At 34.7% G+C, this 17,019-nt stretch overlaps 1 protein-coding gene across 1 annotated transcript in view; it reads left to right on the top strand.

Moving 5' to 3' along the window:
* LOC132555837 (carboxypeptidase D-like) overlaps nucleotides 1-13,306 on the top strand; it is a 42,216-nt gene extending 28,910 nt beyond the window's left edge. Inside the window, exons 12-26 of the mRNA XM_060220230.1 lie at nucleotides 486-1,023; nucleotides 1,798-1,886; nucleotides 2,299-2,515; nucleotides 2,646-2,754; nucleotides 3,590-3,745; nucleotides 3,998-4,166; nucleotides 5,687-5,879; nucleotides 7,017-7,152; nucleotides 7,756-7,902; nucleotides 8,345-8,449; nucleotides 9,176-9,240; nucleotides 9,767-9,898; nucleotides 10,727-10,915; nucleotides 11,581-11,689; nucleotides 13,071-13,306. Of these exons, the coding sequence (XP_060076213.1) occupies nucleotides 486-1,023; nucleotides 1,798-1,886; nucleotides 2,299-2,515; nucleotides 2,646-2,754; nucleotides 3,590-3,745; nucleotides 3,998-4,166; nucleotides 5,687-5,879; nucleotides 7,017-7,152; nucleotides 7,756-7,902; nucleotides 8,345-8,449; nucleotides 9,176-9,240; nucleotides 9,767-9,898; nucleotides 10,727-10,915; nucleotides 11,581-11,689; nucleotides 13,071-13,306 (2,590 nt within the window). The remainder of the gene's footprint in view (nucleotides 1-485; nucleotides 1,024-1,797; nucleotides 1,887-2,298; nucleotides 2,516-2,645; nucleotides 2,755-3,589; nucleotides 3,746-3,997; nucleotides 4,167-5,686; nucleotides 5,880-7,016; nucleotides 7,153-7,755; nucleotides 7,903-8,344; nucleotides 8,450-9,175; nucleotides 9,241-9,766; nucleotides 9,899-10,726; nucleotides 10,916-11,580; nucleotides 11,690-13,070) is intronic.
* The last annotated feature ends 3,713 nt before the right edge of the window (nucleotides 13,307-17,019 follow it).

The following is a 17,019-nucleotide window of genomic DNA, read 5'->3' on the forward strand; positions in this document are numbered from 1 at the left end:
AAACCATTTTTGAAATTTAATAATGGAAGTTTGATATCACTACTTCTTGAGAATTATCAAATTGATCTTTCTCAAATTCCATACATAGGTTTCCATTGGCTCCTAGTCGTACATTTCAGATTCTGGGACTGATCAAAAAAAAAAATAGTGACTTTATTGAATTTGGCAGTTACAGATCATTTTATTTTTCTATTTCTTTGGAGAGATATTCAAATTTCGTAGAAATTAAGACCAAACACAGAGAAAAGAAGAGAAAAGAATGGAAAAGATCTAATAAAGATCAAAGGACAGTAGGCTTCAAGATCCCTCTTGGATCATCTTGTTTTTGTGGTTTTGTCTTCTGCAATAAAATGTTATGTAATTATCTGCATAACAAACATTTAATGTATTCTCTATACAAAAAATAGTAAATTAATTCTCCAACTTGTACAGAAACATAGGATCTTTCATGCTCCCTGTGACCTTGACCTTCTGGTTCTTTACAGGTATGCTAATCAAACAGTACAGGTACACGTAACCTTAGATGCAGCTGTAGTGGTCAACTTTACCCTGAGTAAGAGTCCATTGGAGGATTTCTCAATAAAACAAGATTACGACATCAAAAAAAACATGGCTACCAAGTACCAGTCTTTTGATGAAATGTCAGCTGAACTTACTGGCCTTGCTCAGAACTACTCAAAATTCATGGAAGTGGAAACACTTGTAACTGTGGCCAGTGGGAAAGCAGTACCCATGGTCCACTTGTCATCAGTTGTGGATCTCCATGAAAACAAAAAGCCACATGTGCTTTTGATTGGTGGACTCCATGGTAACGAGCCTGTGGGTGCAGAAATATTGATGAGATTTATCCGTCATCTTCTGCATGGTTATGATAAGAAGGACAGTCATGTGATGGACATTATCAACAATTTCCATCTACATCTAATCCCTTATCTGAATGTGGAAGGATTTGATGCCAAGCAAGCAACCGACTGTGTCTCAGATATGAGTATGCAGATGTCCACCAGTCAGCTGTCATTGGATGTAAGTATTATATCTCTTCTGACAATAGAGATTCTTCACTATGCCTTATTCTTAGTTCAAGTTTATTTCCTTTTTTCAGTTTTATGAAATTTAGTTTCATTTAATAAGAATTTAATTTTTTTTTTTCATAATGAAAATGTTTTTTTAAGAAAGAATACTTGATAGACTATCTAATGTTAACAAAATTATGTTAAATAAAACAACTTTGATTTTTTAAAAATTGAGGTGCTTTTGATGCACTGTCAGCTTACAACAGCTCAGGTCACATGATTCATGTTTAACCAAGACACACACCCATGTTAACTATATGAAATTGTGATAATGGTTTGTCTGCCTTTTTTTAAGTTCAGATATACAGGTAATAAGTATTCAATGTCAAAATAATGTCACACTGTACTTGGATATCAGTATGAATTAAAAAAGGGAATTAAGCTTGGTGATCAGTCTTTACTGAAGTCTTGTGAGACAGGTAGGGAGTCAACTCTGTTCTGTTGATTAGCTCTTTGATACTGGAAATGTTTTGGAGGAGGGGTAGGGGAAAAGATGCTTCAGTTTTGGTCAGTTTTACCAAAAACTTGATGAAAGATGGATGTATTTTTCACAGAATTCATTAAGTAAGGTATTGTTTTCTTTGTTTTATTTTCAAGGGTTCTATTCGTCATGGTTTCATTTCATTCCTAAAAAAAAGAAGCAGGAAGCAGATGCGCTCAGAAACACTAGTGTTTACATTATATTTGCTATATTATTATATTTGTAATGTGTGTACTGTTGTAGAGTCCCACAATAATGGCACTCCTACAACAGATGGAGATCCACAAGTTTAGCCTTACTCTCAGTCTGGACAGCGGTGGCCTCTTCTTGGTGTGAGTACTATTATAGAACAGGAATATATTCTAAATTATCGTATCATTGAAAATTAACAATTTTCTGATGATGTCATAATTTGAATGGAAATCATATTTGAATGAAATAAGGGCTTTCCATTTAGCTATGATCAATTTTTTTTTTTTTTTTTTTTTTTTTTTTTTTTTTTTGAAGTTTGATGGACAACTTGTATACTGTCATACACTTTTTGTATAAAAAGAAGGGGACAATCTGTTTCGTTGTGTTTTTCCTAAACATTTTTGTATTTTGTGAAAAAGATATCTTATACCTTATTCATGGTCCCTTCTCAAAGGAAGATTATTTTGTAATATTCTAACGTAGAAAAATGTATATGTAGGAGGCTTTGTATTAATTATGTTCCTTTTCTTTGAATGTGTTTGGTTACCACAGAATACCATGGGAGAGGAAGAGAGATCGAATGTCAGCGACTGATGACGAAGCAATATTTATGTCACTCGCCCATGCCTTCGCCGATGGCTATCCTTCCATCTATTCACCAGACAGCTGTCCGTCCTCCGTGTCACACGGAATATTCCACGGCGGTGACCTCATTAGCAACATGTCTGGTATACTAGACAAAGCCTATGAGGATTACCACAATTTTATGGTAGGTTTACAGATTTACGTCACAGAAGCTTCCATTACACTGAATGTAGACATGATAACTACCTTGTTTCACAGATTCAGTAGGTTTGGTTTTTTGTTGTGTATACATGTCTGGGAATATATTTGTACAGATTTCCGCTCACATCAGCTGCTGTCGGTACCCACCAGGGAGGGAATTACCCACTATCTGGATGAACTCTCTAACACCGCTCCTCGGTATTGTGAACAGGGGCAAGCAAGGTAATTCTAAAGCTGAAATTTCTTTCCTTAGACTTGTGGCATTATCTTTTGTGAAAAGTCATTATTAAATCATTTTAAGTTCTAGAAAATTACAAACTTCTATAACTTCTTTTTAGGGTTGTCTTCATTTAGAAGATTTCATTGATCGATGACAACTTCCTTTTTGATATTTGATAATATATGTTTGTACCAGGTAACAATAATAGATATAAAATCACCAAAAGAGTGATGCCAATTTGCACCATTCTGTAGCCGCGCGACGATCAGCTTGGTTTTTGGCAGGAATACACTTGCAGATGACCTTAGAGTGTCTTCATGTAAAGATTTAGCTTATCACTGAATGGCCTAAATCAACACCCACCTTTCAGATTCATAGAATGCATTAGAGTGGACAATTTTATATTCTTTATTTTAAGGACTCCATGAATATTTATTGTGTTATTTAAGAAATCTTGGAATTTCAGTTCTGTTGGGATATAATCTTTTATGGATGATCGTGAGCAAAGCAAGCACTTTTGTGTGTTTAAATTCAGAGTAAACCCAATACACTGCATGTGATCAGCTTGAACTGCTGGAGATTTTGTCAACTTCCGTCATTGAACAGACCGTGAATTTTCAAACTGTTGATTGTTTAAAAAGATATCTTGACCTACAAAATAAGCTTGCAGGCCAATTTGTTGAAATAAAAACATAATAAACGTTTAAATAATAAAAATAAATTTAATTAATATCATTTATATGATTGGTTGAATATATAAAATATCAACCAATCAGGATAAGATCACATCTAATTTCCTGTTCACCTGACTAATGAGTTATTGTTTGTTGACTACAGCTGTGTATGGAGAAGTTCTGAACAATGATGGCGAGCCTATCAAAAAAGCCACACTTAAGGTGGATCATCACTCTGTGGTCATTTTTGCCTCCGATGAAGGAGAGTTCTACATCATCCTTAGTGCAGGACCTCACACCTTAGAGGTATCTGCTGAAGGTATGGAAACATCATGAATTAACAGTGTAATCAAAATTATCAGCTTTGTTATCAGGAAGCACTTGTAAGTTCTATTTCATTGAATACCATATTCTAATCTTCTGCCTTCAAACTATGCAATTTTAGTATCAGTGATGAAATAATAAACTCCAAAGTTGTATCTTCAGCTTGTTTAAATAACATTTCAGCAGTAAGCATGTTTCTCTATACAAGTATTAACCATAATGGAGTATCTATGTGATGACATTGTAGGATATGAGTCACAGACCCATCAGGTTCAGATTGAAGAGGGTAAATCTGTCGGTGTACAGGTGTCCCTTAACAAAGAGCTAGATAAGATGGACTTCCACAGACCTGGTATGGTGGAACCCTTCCTCAGGGATGTATCCTCAAAGTGTCCTCACATCACAAAACTCCACAGGTAATTAAGCTAGACATAGCCTCAAAGTGTCCTCAAATCACAAAACTCCACAGGTAAGCTAGACATAGCCTCAAAGTGTCCTCAAATCACAAAACTCCACAGGTAAGCTAGACATAGCCTCAAAGTGTCCTCAAATCACAAAACTCCACAGGTAAGCTAGACATAGCCTCAAAGTGTCCTCACATTACATACCTCTATCAATAGGCTTTATGTATGGTAATTTTCATGTCCTTGAGATCTACTAGGAGTACTTTATGTGTTTTTCTATCTGTCTATCAGTTAATAAGTTCAGCAGCTTGTATTTTTAGCCCACCATCATCAGATGGTGGGGTATTCAAATCGCCCTGCGTCCGTAGTCCATCCGTCCGTCTGTAAACAATTCTTGTTACCGCTATTTCTGGAAAAGTGCTGGATGGATCTTTCTCAAAGTTCATATGCAGTTTCCCCTTGGTCCCTAGTTGTGCATTGTACCTTTTTTGGACTGATTCGAATTCAAGATGGCTGACAGACGGCCATCTTGGATTTTTGAAGTAAAAGTTTGTTATCGCTATTTCTTGGAAAGCACTGGATGGATCTTTCTCAAATTTCATATGCAAGTTCCCCTTGGTCCCTAGTTGTGCATTGTACCTTTTTGGACTGATCTGAAATCAGGCAGCCATCTTGAATTTTGAGAGTAAAATCTTGTTACCGCTATTTCTGAGGAAGTACTGGATGGATACTTCTGATATTTCATAGGTATTGGTTTCCCTTGGTCCCTAGTTGTGCATTGTACTTTTTTTGGACTGATTTGAAATCAAGTTGGCCCACAGGCAGCCATCTTGGATGTCGACAGTAATACAGCACAAGCATATTTTCTTCGATATTCTATCATATTGATTCAAGACCATGTCCATTATCCACCTGTAACTGACTGCTATCTAATAATACTTTGGGATCTTTTTCAAATGATATTTGCTAATAGGTGCTTAATAGAAATATCTTGTGCCATCATTGAGTACATTCAATGAAGACCAGTTCATGAACATTTACAAAACCTGTAACACAAAACAAAAACAAAAAAATCTTCAAGAACTGAAAACAGATCCTCAAATGGTGGGCGCCAAGATCCCTCTGGGATATCTTGTTTTATGTATTCATCAAATTAATTTTGTATTGATTCAAATTAATTGTTGTTTGCCTCACTTTGGTTAAGGCTTTGTTTCCAGCTTCATCTGTGAGGTAAGATAGTGCTTTAAGTTTGAATGAGAACATGAGTATAATACAAATTCTATAAACATACCCCCTCCACATGATGCTGCTGTTTATTCTGCAAGTCAAAGGAACTTTTTACAGATGCTTTTGTGTAATACATTTGAAATTGTTGCAACTCTAAATAGGATTTAGAGAGACCTATTCAGTCTGTGGAATATTGACCATATACAGATTAAACTTATTCCTAATGGCTGACCAGCATTACAGAAAGTTGACAAAAATTATTGAATTTATTTTTACAGGAATTATTTTTAACTTAATTATTTCAGCATTGGTAAATCTCCAAAGAGTCATGATCTATGGATGTTGGACATTGGATCCCAGAAATCTAATGACCCTTCTTTGAACCACATTCTTTTTGTTGGTGGTATTCATGGTAATGAAGCAGTGCCTGCAGAACTACTGCTACAATTGGCTTATGACCTCTGTGAGAATTACAGAAAGGATTACTTTATCACAAAGGTGAGTTCAGGTAAAAAATAGGTAGGTCATCACAAAGGTGAGTTCAGGTAGATTGTGTTATCACAAAGGTGAGTTAAGGTATATTGTGTTATCACAAATGAGAGGTAAAGTAGATTGTGTTATCACAAAGGTGAGTTAAGGTATATTGTGTTATCACAAAGGTGAGTTAAGGTAGATTGTGTTATCACAAAGGTGAGTTAAGGTAGATTGTGTTATCACAAAGGTGAGTTCAGGTAGATTGTGTTATCACAAAGGTGAGTTAAGGTATATTGTTTTATCACAAAGGTGAGTTAAGGTATATTGTGTTATCACAAAGGTGAGTTAAGGTAGATTGTGTTATCACAAAGGTGAGTTCAGGTAGATTGTGATATCACAAAGGTGAGTTAAGGTGTATTGTGTTATCACAAATGAGAGGTAAAGTAGATTGTGTTATCACAAAGGTGAGTTAAGGTAGATTGTGTTATCACAAAGGTGAGTTAAGGTAGATTGTGTTATCACAAAGGTGAGTTAAGGTATATTGTGTTATCACAAATGAGAGGTAAAGTAGATTGTGTTATCCCAAAGGTGAGTTAAGGTATATTGTTTTATCACAAAGGTGAGTTCAGATAGATTGTGTTATCACAAAGGTGAGTTCAGGTAGATTGTGTTATCACAAAGGTGAGTTAAGAAGATTGTGTTATCACAAAGGTGAGTTCAGGTAGATTGTGTTATCACAAAGGTGAGTTAAGAAGATTGTGTTATCACAAAGGTGAGTTAAGATAGAGTGTGTTATCACAAAGGTGAGTTCAGGTAGATTGTGTTATCACAAAGGTGAGTTAAGGTATATTGTGTTATCACAAAGGTGAGTTAAGATAGATTATTTAGTTAACTGTTGTATTTTAATAGCCATTCTTTAGTTCATGAGTCATTACAAGCATTTAAACATACAGGATTTGCATGTCTGAAATTACTGATGATCTAATGTCAGTGAAAGTTATGTTAAAAAGACCAAACCTACTAATTGACAAAAACTCCCAATCATGAAAAATGTATGGAAGGTGTATTATGTCATTATTTTAAATAGAATTAAACTCAAAAATATTTTGTATTTGTAGGCTTCCTGTGAATAATAATTGACCTTGTTCCTTCTGATTACAGGCGTTGAATAATTCTGTCATCCATATAGTACCAAGCCTGAACCCAGATGGGGCCACCATTGCCGTCGCAGGAGAATGTGATGGAAAATCAGGAAGGAAAAACTCCAATGATGTTGACCTTGATACGAATTTTGAAAGTTAGTCATCTCTTAAACTTTACTGACATTGATGTAGTTTTATAAAAATATCTTAATTATGAAATTTCTCAGTTAGATGCTACTCCAGATTGTTCATAATACATACAGTCAAACTTATCTTAAAGTAAGATCTGACTTAAACATGTAAAGTTAAGATAAAGATGGAAGATTTGATGAAATGAGATAAAGTTTGAGTTAAAGAGGGTGATTGAGTTATCATAGTGAACATAATGAAGTTTGAAAGTATTACATCAAGATTTCAATTCTAAAATAAAATTATTTAAAACTATACATGAAGTATTACTTTGCTGTAGATCAATGTTATAACAACACAAGGAGATTTTAGTTCTCTTAAACCTTAGCAGTCTGAAGTCTTTTGTAAAAATGCAATATTTTGATTTGTGTTGGAAAAAACATGTGAATCTCCTGACCACAAAATTTTGACAAGGATTTGCAACATCAGATAACTCATACTGAATAATGATTATAGTGTTTAAGTAAATTGTATTATAGATTGTATCTAACAGACAATGCTATTGACTGTTTGATCAGAATTCTGCTTGTTTCGGAGTTACTTATGTGGGTTCTGTTATCTCCCCTTAGGTAAATATGCTAATAGGAGTGGGGCCCAGGAAGTAGAGACTAGAGCTTTGTCTGAATGGATGACCCAGTCCCCTCCCACTGTCACCATTATCCTCAGTGGAGGGCTGCTGGGTGTCACCACTCCATATCGGTCAAACAACCCCAATGGTAAGTTACCTCCCTTTATTTTCTGTTATTCTGTCTTGGCTCACAAAAGAGAAATGTTGTTTTCACGGTCTTCACTTAGGCCACACGACTTAAAAAAAAATTTGATAGGATTTTGAATGTTTAAACTTCAGAAGGGTTGGATTTTTTTAAAAATATTTTAACCAGAGATGTTTAAATTCATTTGCTAAACCTCAATACCCCCAACAAATCAAGGAATAGTGAGAAAAATTGATGAAAAGTGGGAAACAATATTTTTAAGAATCCGAGATGAAATTGATTATCCAACTACTGAAGTGAATAATATTTTTTATATATAGTGAATTTAAATACATTCATTCAGTCCTTCCTTCCTTCCTTTGATAATTTGTTCATTTGTTTGTTCATTTTTGTCTCTGGGATATAACACAAGCACTAGGTTACTACCATTGTTGTTTTTTTTCAGCAACATTGGGTACTACTGAAAAGGTGATATTAGATCACTTAGGCAAGACCTATGTTAACAACCATCCATTGATGAAGGCTGGAAAGACTTCCTGTAATACCTCTGGTAAGAATGAACTGTTTAATTTTACTCTTTATACGTCTAACTTTACTTCCATCCCAGAAAAGCATTTCTTGATGATAGCTGTAAAGATTTCTTAAAAAATGACGATTTTTTTTTTTATTTAGAAATATTTTCTTCCTGTCAGTAAGTATAAAGAATATGAGTTAATACATCACAATCTGTAAAAAAAGTTTATGTATGATGTTTTAATTACTATACTGTTACCTGTAATCTACAGATATATAGGGTATTATCAGTATGAAGCTGACGGGACATTTTTTCCCCCAACAGATATATAGGGTATTATCAGTATGAAGCTGACAGGACATTTTTTCTCCCAACAGATATATAGGGTATTATCAGTATGAAGCTGACGGGACATTTTTTCTCCCAACAGATATATAGGGTATTATCAGTATGAAGCTGACGGGACATTTTTTCTCCCAACAGATATATAGGGTATTATCAGTATGAAGCTGACAGGACATTTTTTTCCCCAACAGATATATAGGGTATTATCAGTATGAAGCTGACAGGACATTTTTTCCCCAACAGATATATAGGGTATTATCAGTATGAAGCTGACAGGACATTTTTTCCCCCAACAGAAGTATAGGTTACTACATTTATCAGTATGAAACTGACATAATTTTTTTCCTACAGATGTACATTGCGTTACTTTTATCACATTTATAAGTATGAAAACTGACGTGATTTTTTCCCTTCCAGATGTACAGTTAGACAACAATGTAGTGGCAGCTTCTAAACTCCATCCACACTATGGCAGTCTGTTGGTGAGTCTGTATTCATTGTTTTTCATGATTTTGTGACGTATGTTTTGTCGGGGACAGCATCCATCTATCCTAAACTTTTTGTTGCAAAACTTTTGTCTCATCAAACTATCATTATTTTACTAGATAATGCATAAGTGAAAAGCTTCATTTATTTATATTAGTGTAGTGGTAAGATGTTAGGCTGGCGGTAGAAAGGTCAGTAGTTTGATCCAAGGCACAGACACTATGTTGTATCCTTGGACAAAATTCTTTACTCTGCTTATTACAGTCATGCTAGCTATAAATGAGTAATTGGTTGGTCAGTCCTTTGGTTTTTCTGTGCTTCACATGTTAAGCAGGGTACAAGCTGTTAATACTGAATGGCATGGCAGCTATGCCTGTATAATGCTCCTTAGGGCTGACAAAATTATTTCTAGTGACCATCACCACAGATAATCAGTATATAGACTCCTTAGGTTATTGTCATTATAACTGTTATATCATTTTCAAACTTTCCAATATAAACAATATGTTTGATTAATTCCAGGACTTTTCCTACGACTTCATCGGTTCTATGTCTTTAGAGATTTATACAGCCTGTTGTGTCTACCCAGATGGCCATCAACTTCTGTCAGCATGGCATGATCACAGAACACCACTCCTGGAAATCATTAAGGAGGTATGCTACCTGCATTTAAATTTCACAGAGTCACAGACAACCTACAATTGAGCAAGGGATTTTTGATACTGAATTGTCAGTTGTTTGTTTTCAGTTGAGCACAGATAACAACATTGTAAAAGAAATAGATTAATTGTGATGTCATAATCAAAGTAACTTTTCATGTGTGAAATTAAAAGCACCAGCTTAAATAAATAAGGGCCGTCAGAGACGGTTTCTGCTCTCCAGTTGGGACAAAATTTAAGTATGAAAAATAACAAAGGGCAATAAGGGAGTTTTGGTTCTTGTGCACTGCCCTCCTCCTTGTTGAGGTCTACCTACCTAAGAAGTTCACCTCTTTTAGTTTTAGTGTAACACTCTGGACAAAGTTTAAGTATGGAAAATAACAAAAGGGCAATAACTCCTAAATTATGCAAAAATTAGTGATGGTTCTTGTGCACTGAACTTCTCTTTGTTGAGATCTATCTGCTTATAAAGTTTATGTTGATACCTCATAAAGTTTTAGTGTTATGCTCTGGACAAAAGTATGATGGACAGACAAATGCTGACTATATGCTTCCCCTTCAGAGAGCATAAAAAAATGACCCATATAATATCCAGAAAAAATTATAACACTCTGGCTTAAATATCATAATTTCAGTAAGCATTTCGTAACTGAGATACCCATAAACAGATGTCTTATGTAATAATTTAATTTATTCAGATAATAATTGTATAGCTGGCCTTTGATTCAGAAATAATGTAAAATAGAGAGGAATCTACAAGGAAGTATGAGTGATATTACTATTGAAACCTTAAGACCATTGTTATGCTGTATTTACTCTGCAGGCAACACGTGGTATAAAGGGATATATCTATGAGGGAAGTCAAGAGAAACCTATGGTCAATGCAACTGTCACGGTAGTCGGTTCCCTACATCAGTATCCAGTAGATGTAAATGGTCACTACAGCCTGTATCTGCCCCCTGGCCACTACACACTGGCGATCAATTGTGAAGGACATGAGACTCTGAAAAAGGTACGTCAATCAGTTTGTGTTGAAGGGAGGGGGAGAAGGGGGAGGACAAAAGACTAGATGGGGGTGAGGAGTTGAGGCAATAGACAGAGGAGACTATTTTATAATTTGGATATCCAGACAAAGATGGGGGTGGGGGGGGAGGTCTGATTAGCACAACAGACTTGATGGGTGTGAGGAGTTTAGGCAATAGACGGAGGAGACTATTTTATAATTTGGATATCCAGACACAGATGGGGGTGGGGGGGGAGGTCTGATTAGCACAATAGACTTGATGGGTGTGAGGAGTTTAGGCAATAGACGGAGAAGACTATTTTATAATTTGGATATCCAGACACAGATGGGGATGGGGGAGGTCTGATTAGCACAATAGACTTGATGGGTGTGAGGAGTTAAGGCAATAGACAGGAAGAGGCTATTTTATAATTTGGATATCCAAACACAAATGTTTAAGGGGTGGGGGAGGTCTGATTAGCACAACAGACCAGATGGGTGTGAGGAGTTTAGGCAGTTTAAGGATGTATGAAAGATTCAATATAACCAACAATAATGTTAAGGCATTCCTATCTTTCTTATTTTTGTAAAAGAAAATCATGTTTTAAGCGCAACTTCACAGGATTCTCAAAATAACTAACAGATATTGTAGTTACAAAATTGTCTGTTTTCAGAATGTGATTATTGCTGATGGTGAACCTAAAACACTGCAAATGAATATTGCCATGGAAACAAAGAAATCTGAACTAATTATAACAACATTCGCTATAGTTGCAATTCTAGGTAAGTATTTTTCTCCCATTTCACTTTCCCAAATTATCCCACTTCATAATTTCTCTCTTTCTCCCACTTCAACTTTCCTTTATTTCTCCCTCTTCACATACCCTCTCTTTTTCCCACTTCAATTTTCTTCTCTTTCTCTCACCTTTCTTCCCTTTCTCTCACCCTTCCTCTCTTTCTCTCACCTCTCCTGTCTTTCTCCCACTACACCTTTCTTCTCTTTCTCTCACCTACCTCCCTTTCTCTCACCTTTCCTTTCTCTCTCTCAACCTTCCTGTCTTTTTCCCACCTTTCCTCTCTTTCTCTCACCTTTCTTCCCTTTCTCTCACTTTTCCTCTTTCTCTCCCACTTCACCTTTCCTCTCTTTCTCCCACTACACTTTTCTTATCTTTTGTCTTGCTTCACGTTTCCTTGCTTTTCCCTAGTCCATCCATTCCTATTTGATCCTCTCCAATTCAATATCCCCAGAAGTTTAGTTGCAGGTAAAGTTTCTAGATTTTCTAAATTGTGATAGAATAAAAAAAGTGACCTCAATACATTTTAGCTCACCTAAAGGGCAGGGGAAATAGAACAAATTCTTTAAAATCCTACTCCTCCTGTAGTAATGATAGGATTTTTCCCAAATATGGTCTGAAGTATTGTAGGGGAAAGGGGAATCAATTTCGTATAAATGGTAGGTCTTTTCCCCGGTGGGAGGGAGGGGCATGGCCTAACAAGGGAAATGGAACAAATTCTTTAAAATCCTACTCCTCCTGTAGGAATGATAGGATTTTTCCCAAATATGGTCTGAAGTATTGTAGGGGAAAGGGGAATCAATTTCGTATAAATGGTAGGTCTTTTCCCCCGTGGGAGGGAGGGGCATGGCCTAACAAGGGAAATGGAATAAATTCTTTAAAATTCTGCTCCTCCTGTAGGAATGATTGGATTTTGCCCAACTTTGGTCTGAAGTATTCTTGGGGTGAAGGGTTATCAATAATGTATAAACCATGCATCCAGGCCCCCTTAGGTGTTAGGGATGAGGCCCAATTGGGGGAAATGTAAGTTCTTGAAAATCCTTCTTTTCTGTACAAGGATATTGTCCAAGTTTGGTCTGAAGCAATTCGATGTTTGATCACAAGATAGGGACCAAATGGATAAATAATTCTAGAAATTATTTGTCATATTTGAAATTATTTGTTAAAGGGCTGAATACCTAAATTATCCTGGTGAGCGATGCAGGCCCCAGGGTTCTCTGGTCTTTTGTATAAATTACCACTGAATCTAAAAACAATTTCCTAACTGAAGAAATTATGAAAATGTTCAAAGTAAGTTAATTATTTTCAACATTTTAAAGTTAGAATGCAATTTTTATAAATGAGCTGATGAAATTGGTATTATATTACAGGAAGTATAACCCTGAGTATAGTCCTTCTGGTGACTGTGTTAGTGTGTGTACGCTCTAAACGAGGGCCAGGCAAAGGGGGATTTCATCGTCTTAGTCTCAACGATGATGATGACGAGGCAGAAATCTATGACATGGGATCGAAATCAAGCCTCTTAACGACGACCCGTGAATACCATGATGACACCTCCGATGACGACGAGCATGATATGTATGATAAACGGTTGATGCGACGTTAATATTTATGAAATTACTAATAAAATTGTATTTTCCTTGATACTCAAATATCTTGCCTTGAAAAATAGAAATAATAATGATAAAAGTCTCGGTAAACACAACTGTAAGAAATAGGTTTTTTGGTTTTTTGGGGTTTTTTATGTCCTGGCCATTATTTAGGGGAGGGGTGGGGGCATGTATACCTGGTAATGTTACCCATGTCTGTCAATTACCATACCATAGTATCAAATTATAGCTCTACATCTTATCATATGAAGGTGGACAAGGTGAAAGGTCAAAGGTTATATTTGACAACTTCTGCTGATTCAGCGTATAGTGCTGGTATGTATACAAGGGGAGAGCATTTATGTCTTCCAGACATTTTCTAGTTGTAGATGTAGTTCTGGCATTCCAACAAACCACCTTTTATGATGTCTACTGGAAGTGTGAGTTGCTTTACATAATGATTATACACACTGTTGGTATATGTGTTATAAAGCATTATCAAATTTTAATCAAATGGGGCTTTGATGAAATGGTAAACCTACGATAAATGGCAAAAAAAAAAAAACATACAAATTGCAATTAGCTTAACTTTTCGTTGGCACAATATTTCAGTAATAAAAATCTATATTCTTTAAAGATTACTTTTGATATATGTATATCTATATTGAATTCGGCATGAGAATTTCGCCGATTTGTCTTTGCTTTACACAAACCTATTGACTGCCTTTCCTGTGTTAGAATTTACAAAAGACTAGCCTTTTCGAAGGATGGTGGTGGTAAATATGTATTAATGTTTTTTGTGATAAATGTAGAATCTTAGGAAAGAAAGACAAAGGAAATGTGCTTTTGATTGTTTTTATGCATCAAGTCCCAAGAACTATGAAAAACAATTGTTTACCAAACCAGTGACATTTCTGTAGTGAGATGGGGACGTTACTTTATACACTTGAAAAGATTTTGTCGTGACTAGCTACTAAAACAGAAATTTAAAAAAATGGCCTGATTGTTTTCATGTTTGATACGCCTCCTGATTTGACTGTGATAATTACGCAGACGTATATAGCAATTAGCTTAGTTTGGTACCATTGAATGGAAGTAAAACATGTTTTGATAAATATTTAGTGATTTAAGGTACGTTACTTTAGTTTATATACTCACAGAAATGAGTTTTTGTGGATAACTAGACATGATTAATCACCCGTAACAGCTACACTTACTCCATCCTTTTTTTATATTGGGTTTTTTTCATAGTTCAACAAACCATGCTGTAAAGGTATTCTAAGTAAATTATATTTTTGGCTTCCTTGTTCATTTGTTCCCATGTACATGTAACAGCTTCTTGAAATTTGTCCCTGAAAATGTCTGGAAATTTCTTTGACGTTGTCTAAAATCCGTCCATCAGATAAGTTATTTTCCTGTAAGTTCTGTGAGAACATCTATAAATAGACTAATTTTCAGATGAACAGATTTAATATTGATACATTGTTTATACATTTGATGAAAATATTTTTGGAAAAATTATTTTTGTATAATCTACTGCCTGTTTCTGTCACTGGTTTGGTAAATATTTAATATATATGTTCAGACTTTACACCACTTGTGTGAACTTAAACTATTGCAGGGGTTAAATTGAATTTAATTCAAGTTTGAGCCAAGTCAGTGATTTGTGACTACAAGGGATGAAGTCCAGATAATTTGAAAACTCAATGTTTATAACATGTCATGGACACAACTTGTATAGTGAGGTGAAGGTCTTATAAATGTTATAAATGTTGGAAATGATGACTACTTGAAGGCATAATTCAGGAATATTTAGGGTCTATATATAAAACAACAAGAAGAATCAGGAAATTAAACTGCCACAAGTTGAATATCATTCCATTATTGTGACTTATGACGTCAGAAACTCAGGGCAAACAAGTGATGATACATCATGCCAGAGATTTATACCAGAATGTTTCTTTCTTACCTTACATAAAAATAAACCTTTAACCACAAATCACAGTTTAATTCTATATAATACACATCGACCAATAACATTTTACCTATTAAAGGATCATGTGACACAAATGTTTGAAGTCTTCTAACACATGTCTACCTGTGTCTTTTGTGTGTGGAATAGATAACCTTTGACCCCTGCAGTGATTGGATGACACAAAGTGGTAGAAGTATTTTTCGAAACACCAGAACACTTACGTGCTGTCTGTGATACTCATTACCACGTTTTTCTCATTCCACTGGGTACACGGGATCAACTTTTTTACTAAATGTTTAAAACATATATTTTTCCTAATGGAGAATTTTCATTTGTACATGGAGTGAAAGTTTTTTTTTTTTTTTTTTTTTTTTTGCATGTGTGATTGCCGATGATGCACTACACAATACTACCTTTGTTATGTTAACACAAAAGAGGTACAGTGAAATCTGTTTTGAGCACCTTATGTTGAGGAGATCCCTCCAGATCAATTGTTACTTGTTACATTAACCTAATTAAGTATGAAGTTTCCATCTTATAGATGCAGAAAATATCAAAGTTTAAAGCGATAATATAACGTTTAACAACATATTTGAATTCAAATTGACAGCATTAATATTTCATTTTTTTTTTTTTTAATTTTCAGTAATCACATTTTGCAATTTCATATGAATGTATTGTTGTGGTAAACAACTACCTGTAAACTTAGACATAATAAGGTGATTTATTTTGTAACTTGCTTGTGTTCATTATATTGCTGATTGATTATATATTTATTCTCTAAGTTGTGTTCTGATGTGTTGATACACTTATAAGTTATCCTATTTGTTCAGATATCCAATGTGTTAAGATATACAATGTGTAGAGATATCCAATGTGTTGAAATATACAATGTGTAGAGATATCCAATGTGTTTAGACATCTAATGTGTTGAGATATCTCAATGTTTTGAGATATAAAATGTGTTGAGATATACAATATGTTGAGATATCCATAGTGTTGAGATATCAAATATGTTGAGATATCCATTGTGTAGAGTGTGTTGTGATATCCTATATCCAATGTGTTGAGATATCCAATGTGTTGAGATATCCAATGTGTTGAGATATCTAATGTCTTGAGATATACAATGTGTTGAGATATCCATTGTGTTGAGGTATCTAATGTTTTGAGATATCAAATGTGTGGAGATGTCCAATGTGTTGAGATATCCATTGTGTAAATATATCAAATAAGTTGAGATATCCACTGTGTAGATTGTGTTGTGATATCCTATATCCAATGTGCAGAGATATCCAATGTGTTGAGATATCCAATTTGTTCAAATATTCTCTTTGTGGAGAAACCTTCTCTGTTAAGAATCGTCTATGTTGAGATATCCTCCATGTTGAGTTATCCTATATATTGAGATATTCTATATATCCACTGTGTTCAGATATCCTGTATGTTGAGATAAAGAAGTGATTTTGCTTGATTTAATGTAGTGTTTTGTTGACTTTGGTTTTGAAGGTTTTATTTAATCATTGCCATTGTCCCAACACATCAACCAAAGATATGTAAATACAGGTGATTAAAGAACAAATCAATGTATGCTAATAAAATTAAATGTAAGTTAGAAAAATTAAAAGTTAGTTAAATCAAATGTACGTTAAAAGCATTTTATTGTATGTAAGAAAAAGGTTTAGATAAAAAAAAATATGAAAGATAAGTTGAAATAAGTGAGGATAATGTAGACTATGTACATCTGGAAAAAAC

Source organism: Ylistrum balloti, unplaced genomic scaffold, assembly GCF_031769215.1.
Source record: "Ylistrum balloti isolate Yb309-2 unplaced genomic scaffold, AGI_CSIRO_Ybal_v1 Utg369566, whole genome shotgun sequence".
In the NCBI taxonomy this organism is placed as follows: domain Eukaryota; kingdom Metazoa; phylum Mollusca; class Bivalvia; order Pectinida; family Pectinidae; genus Ylistrum; species Ylistrum balloti.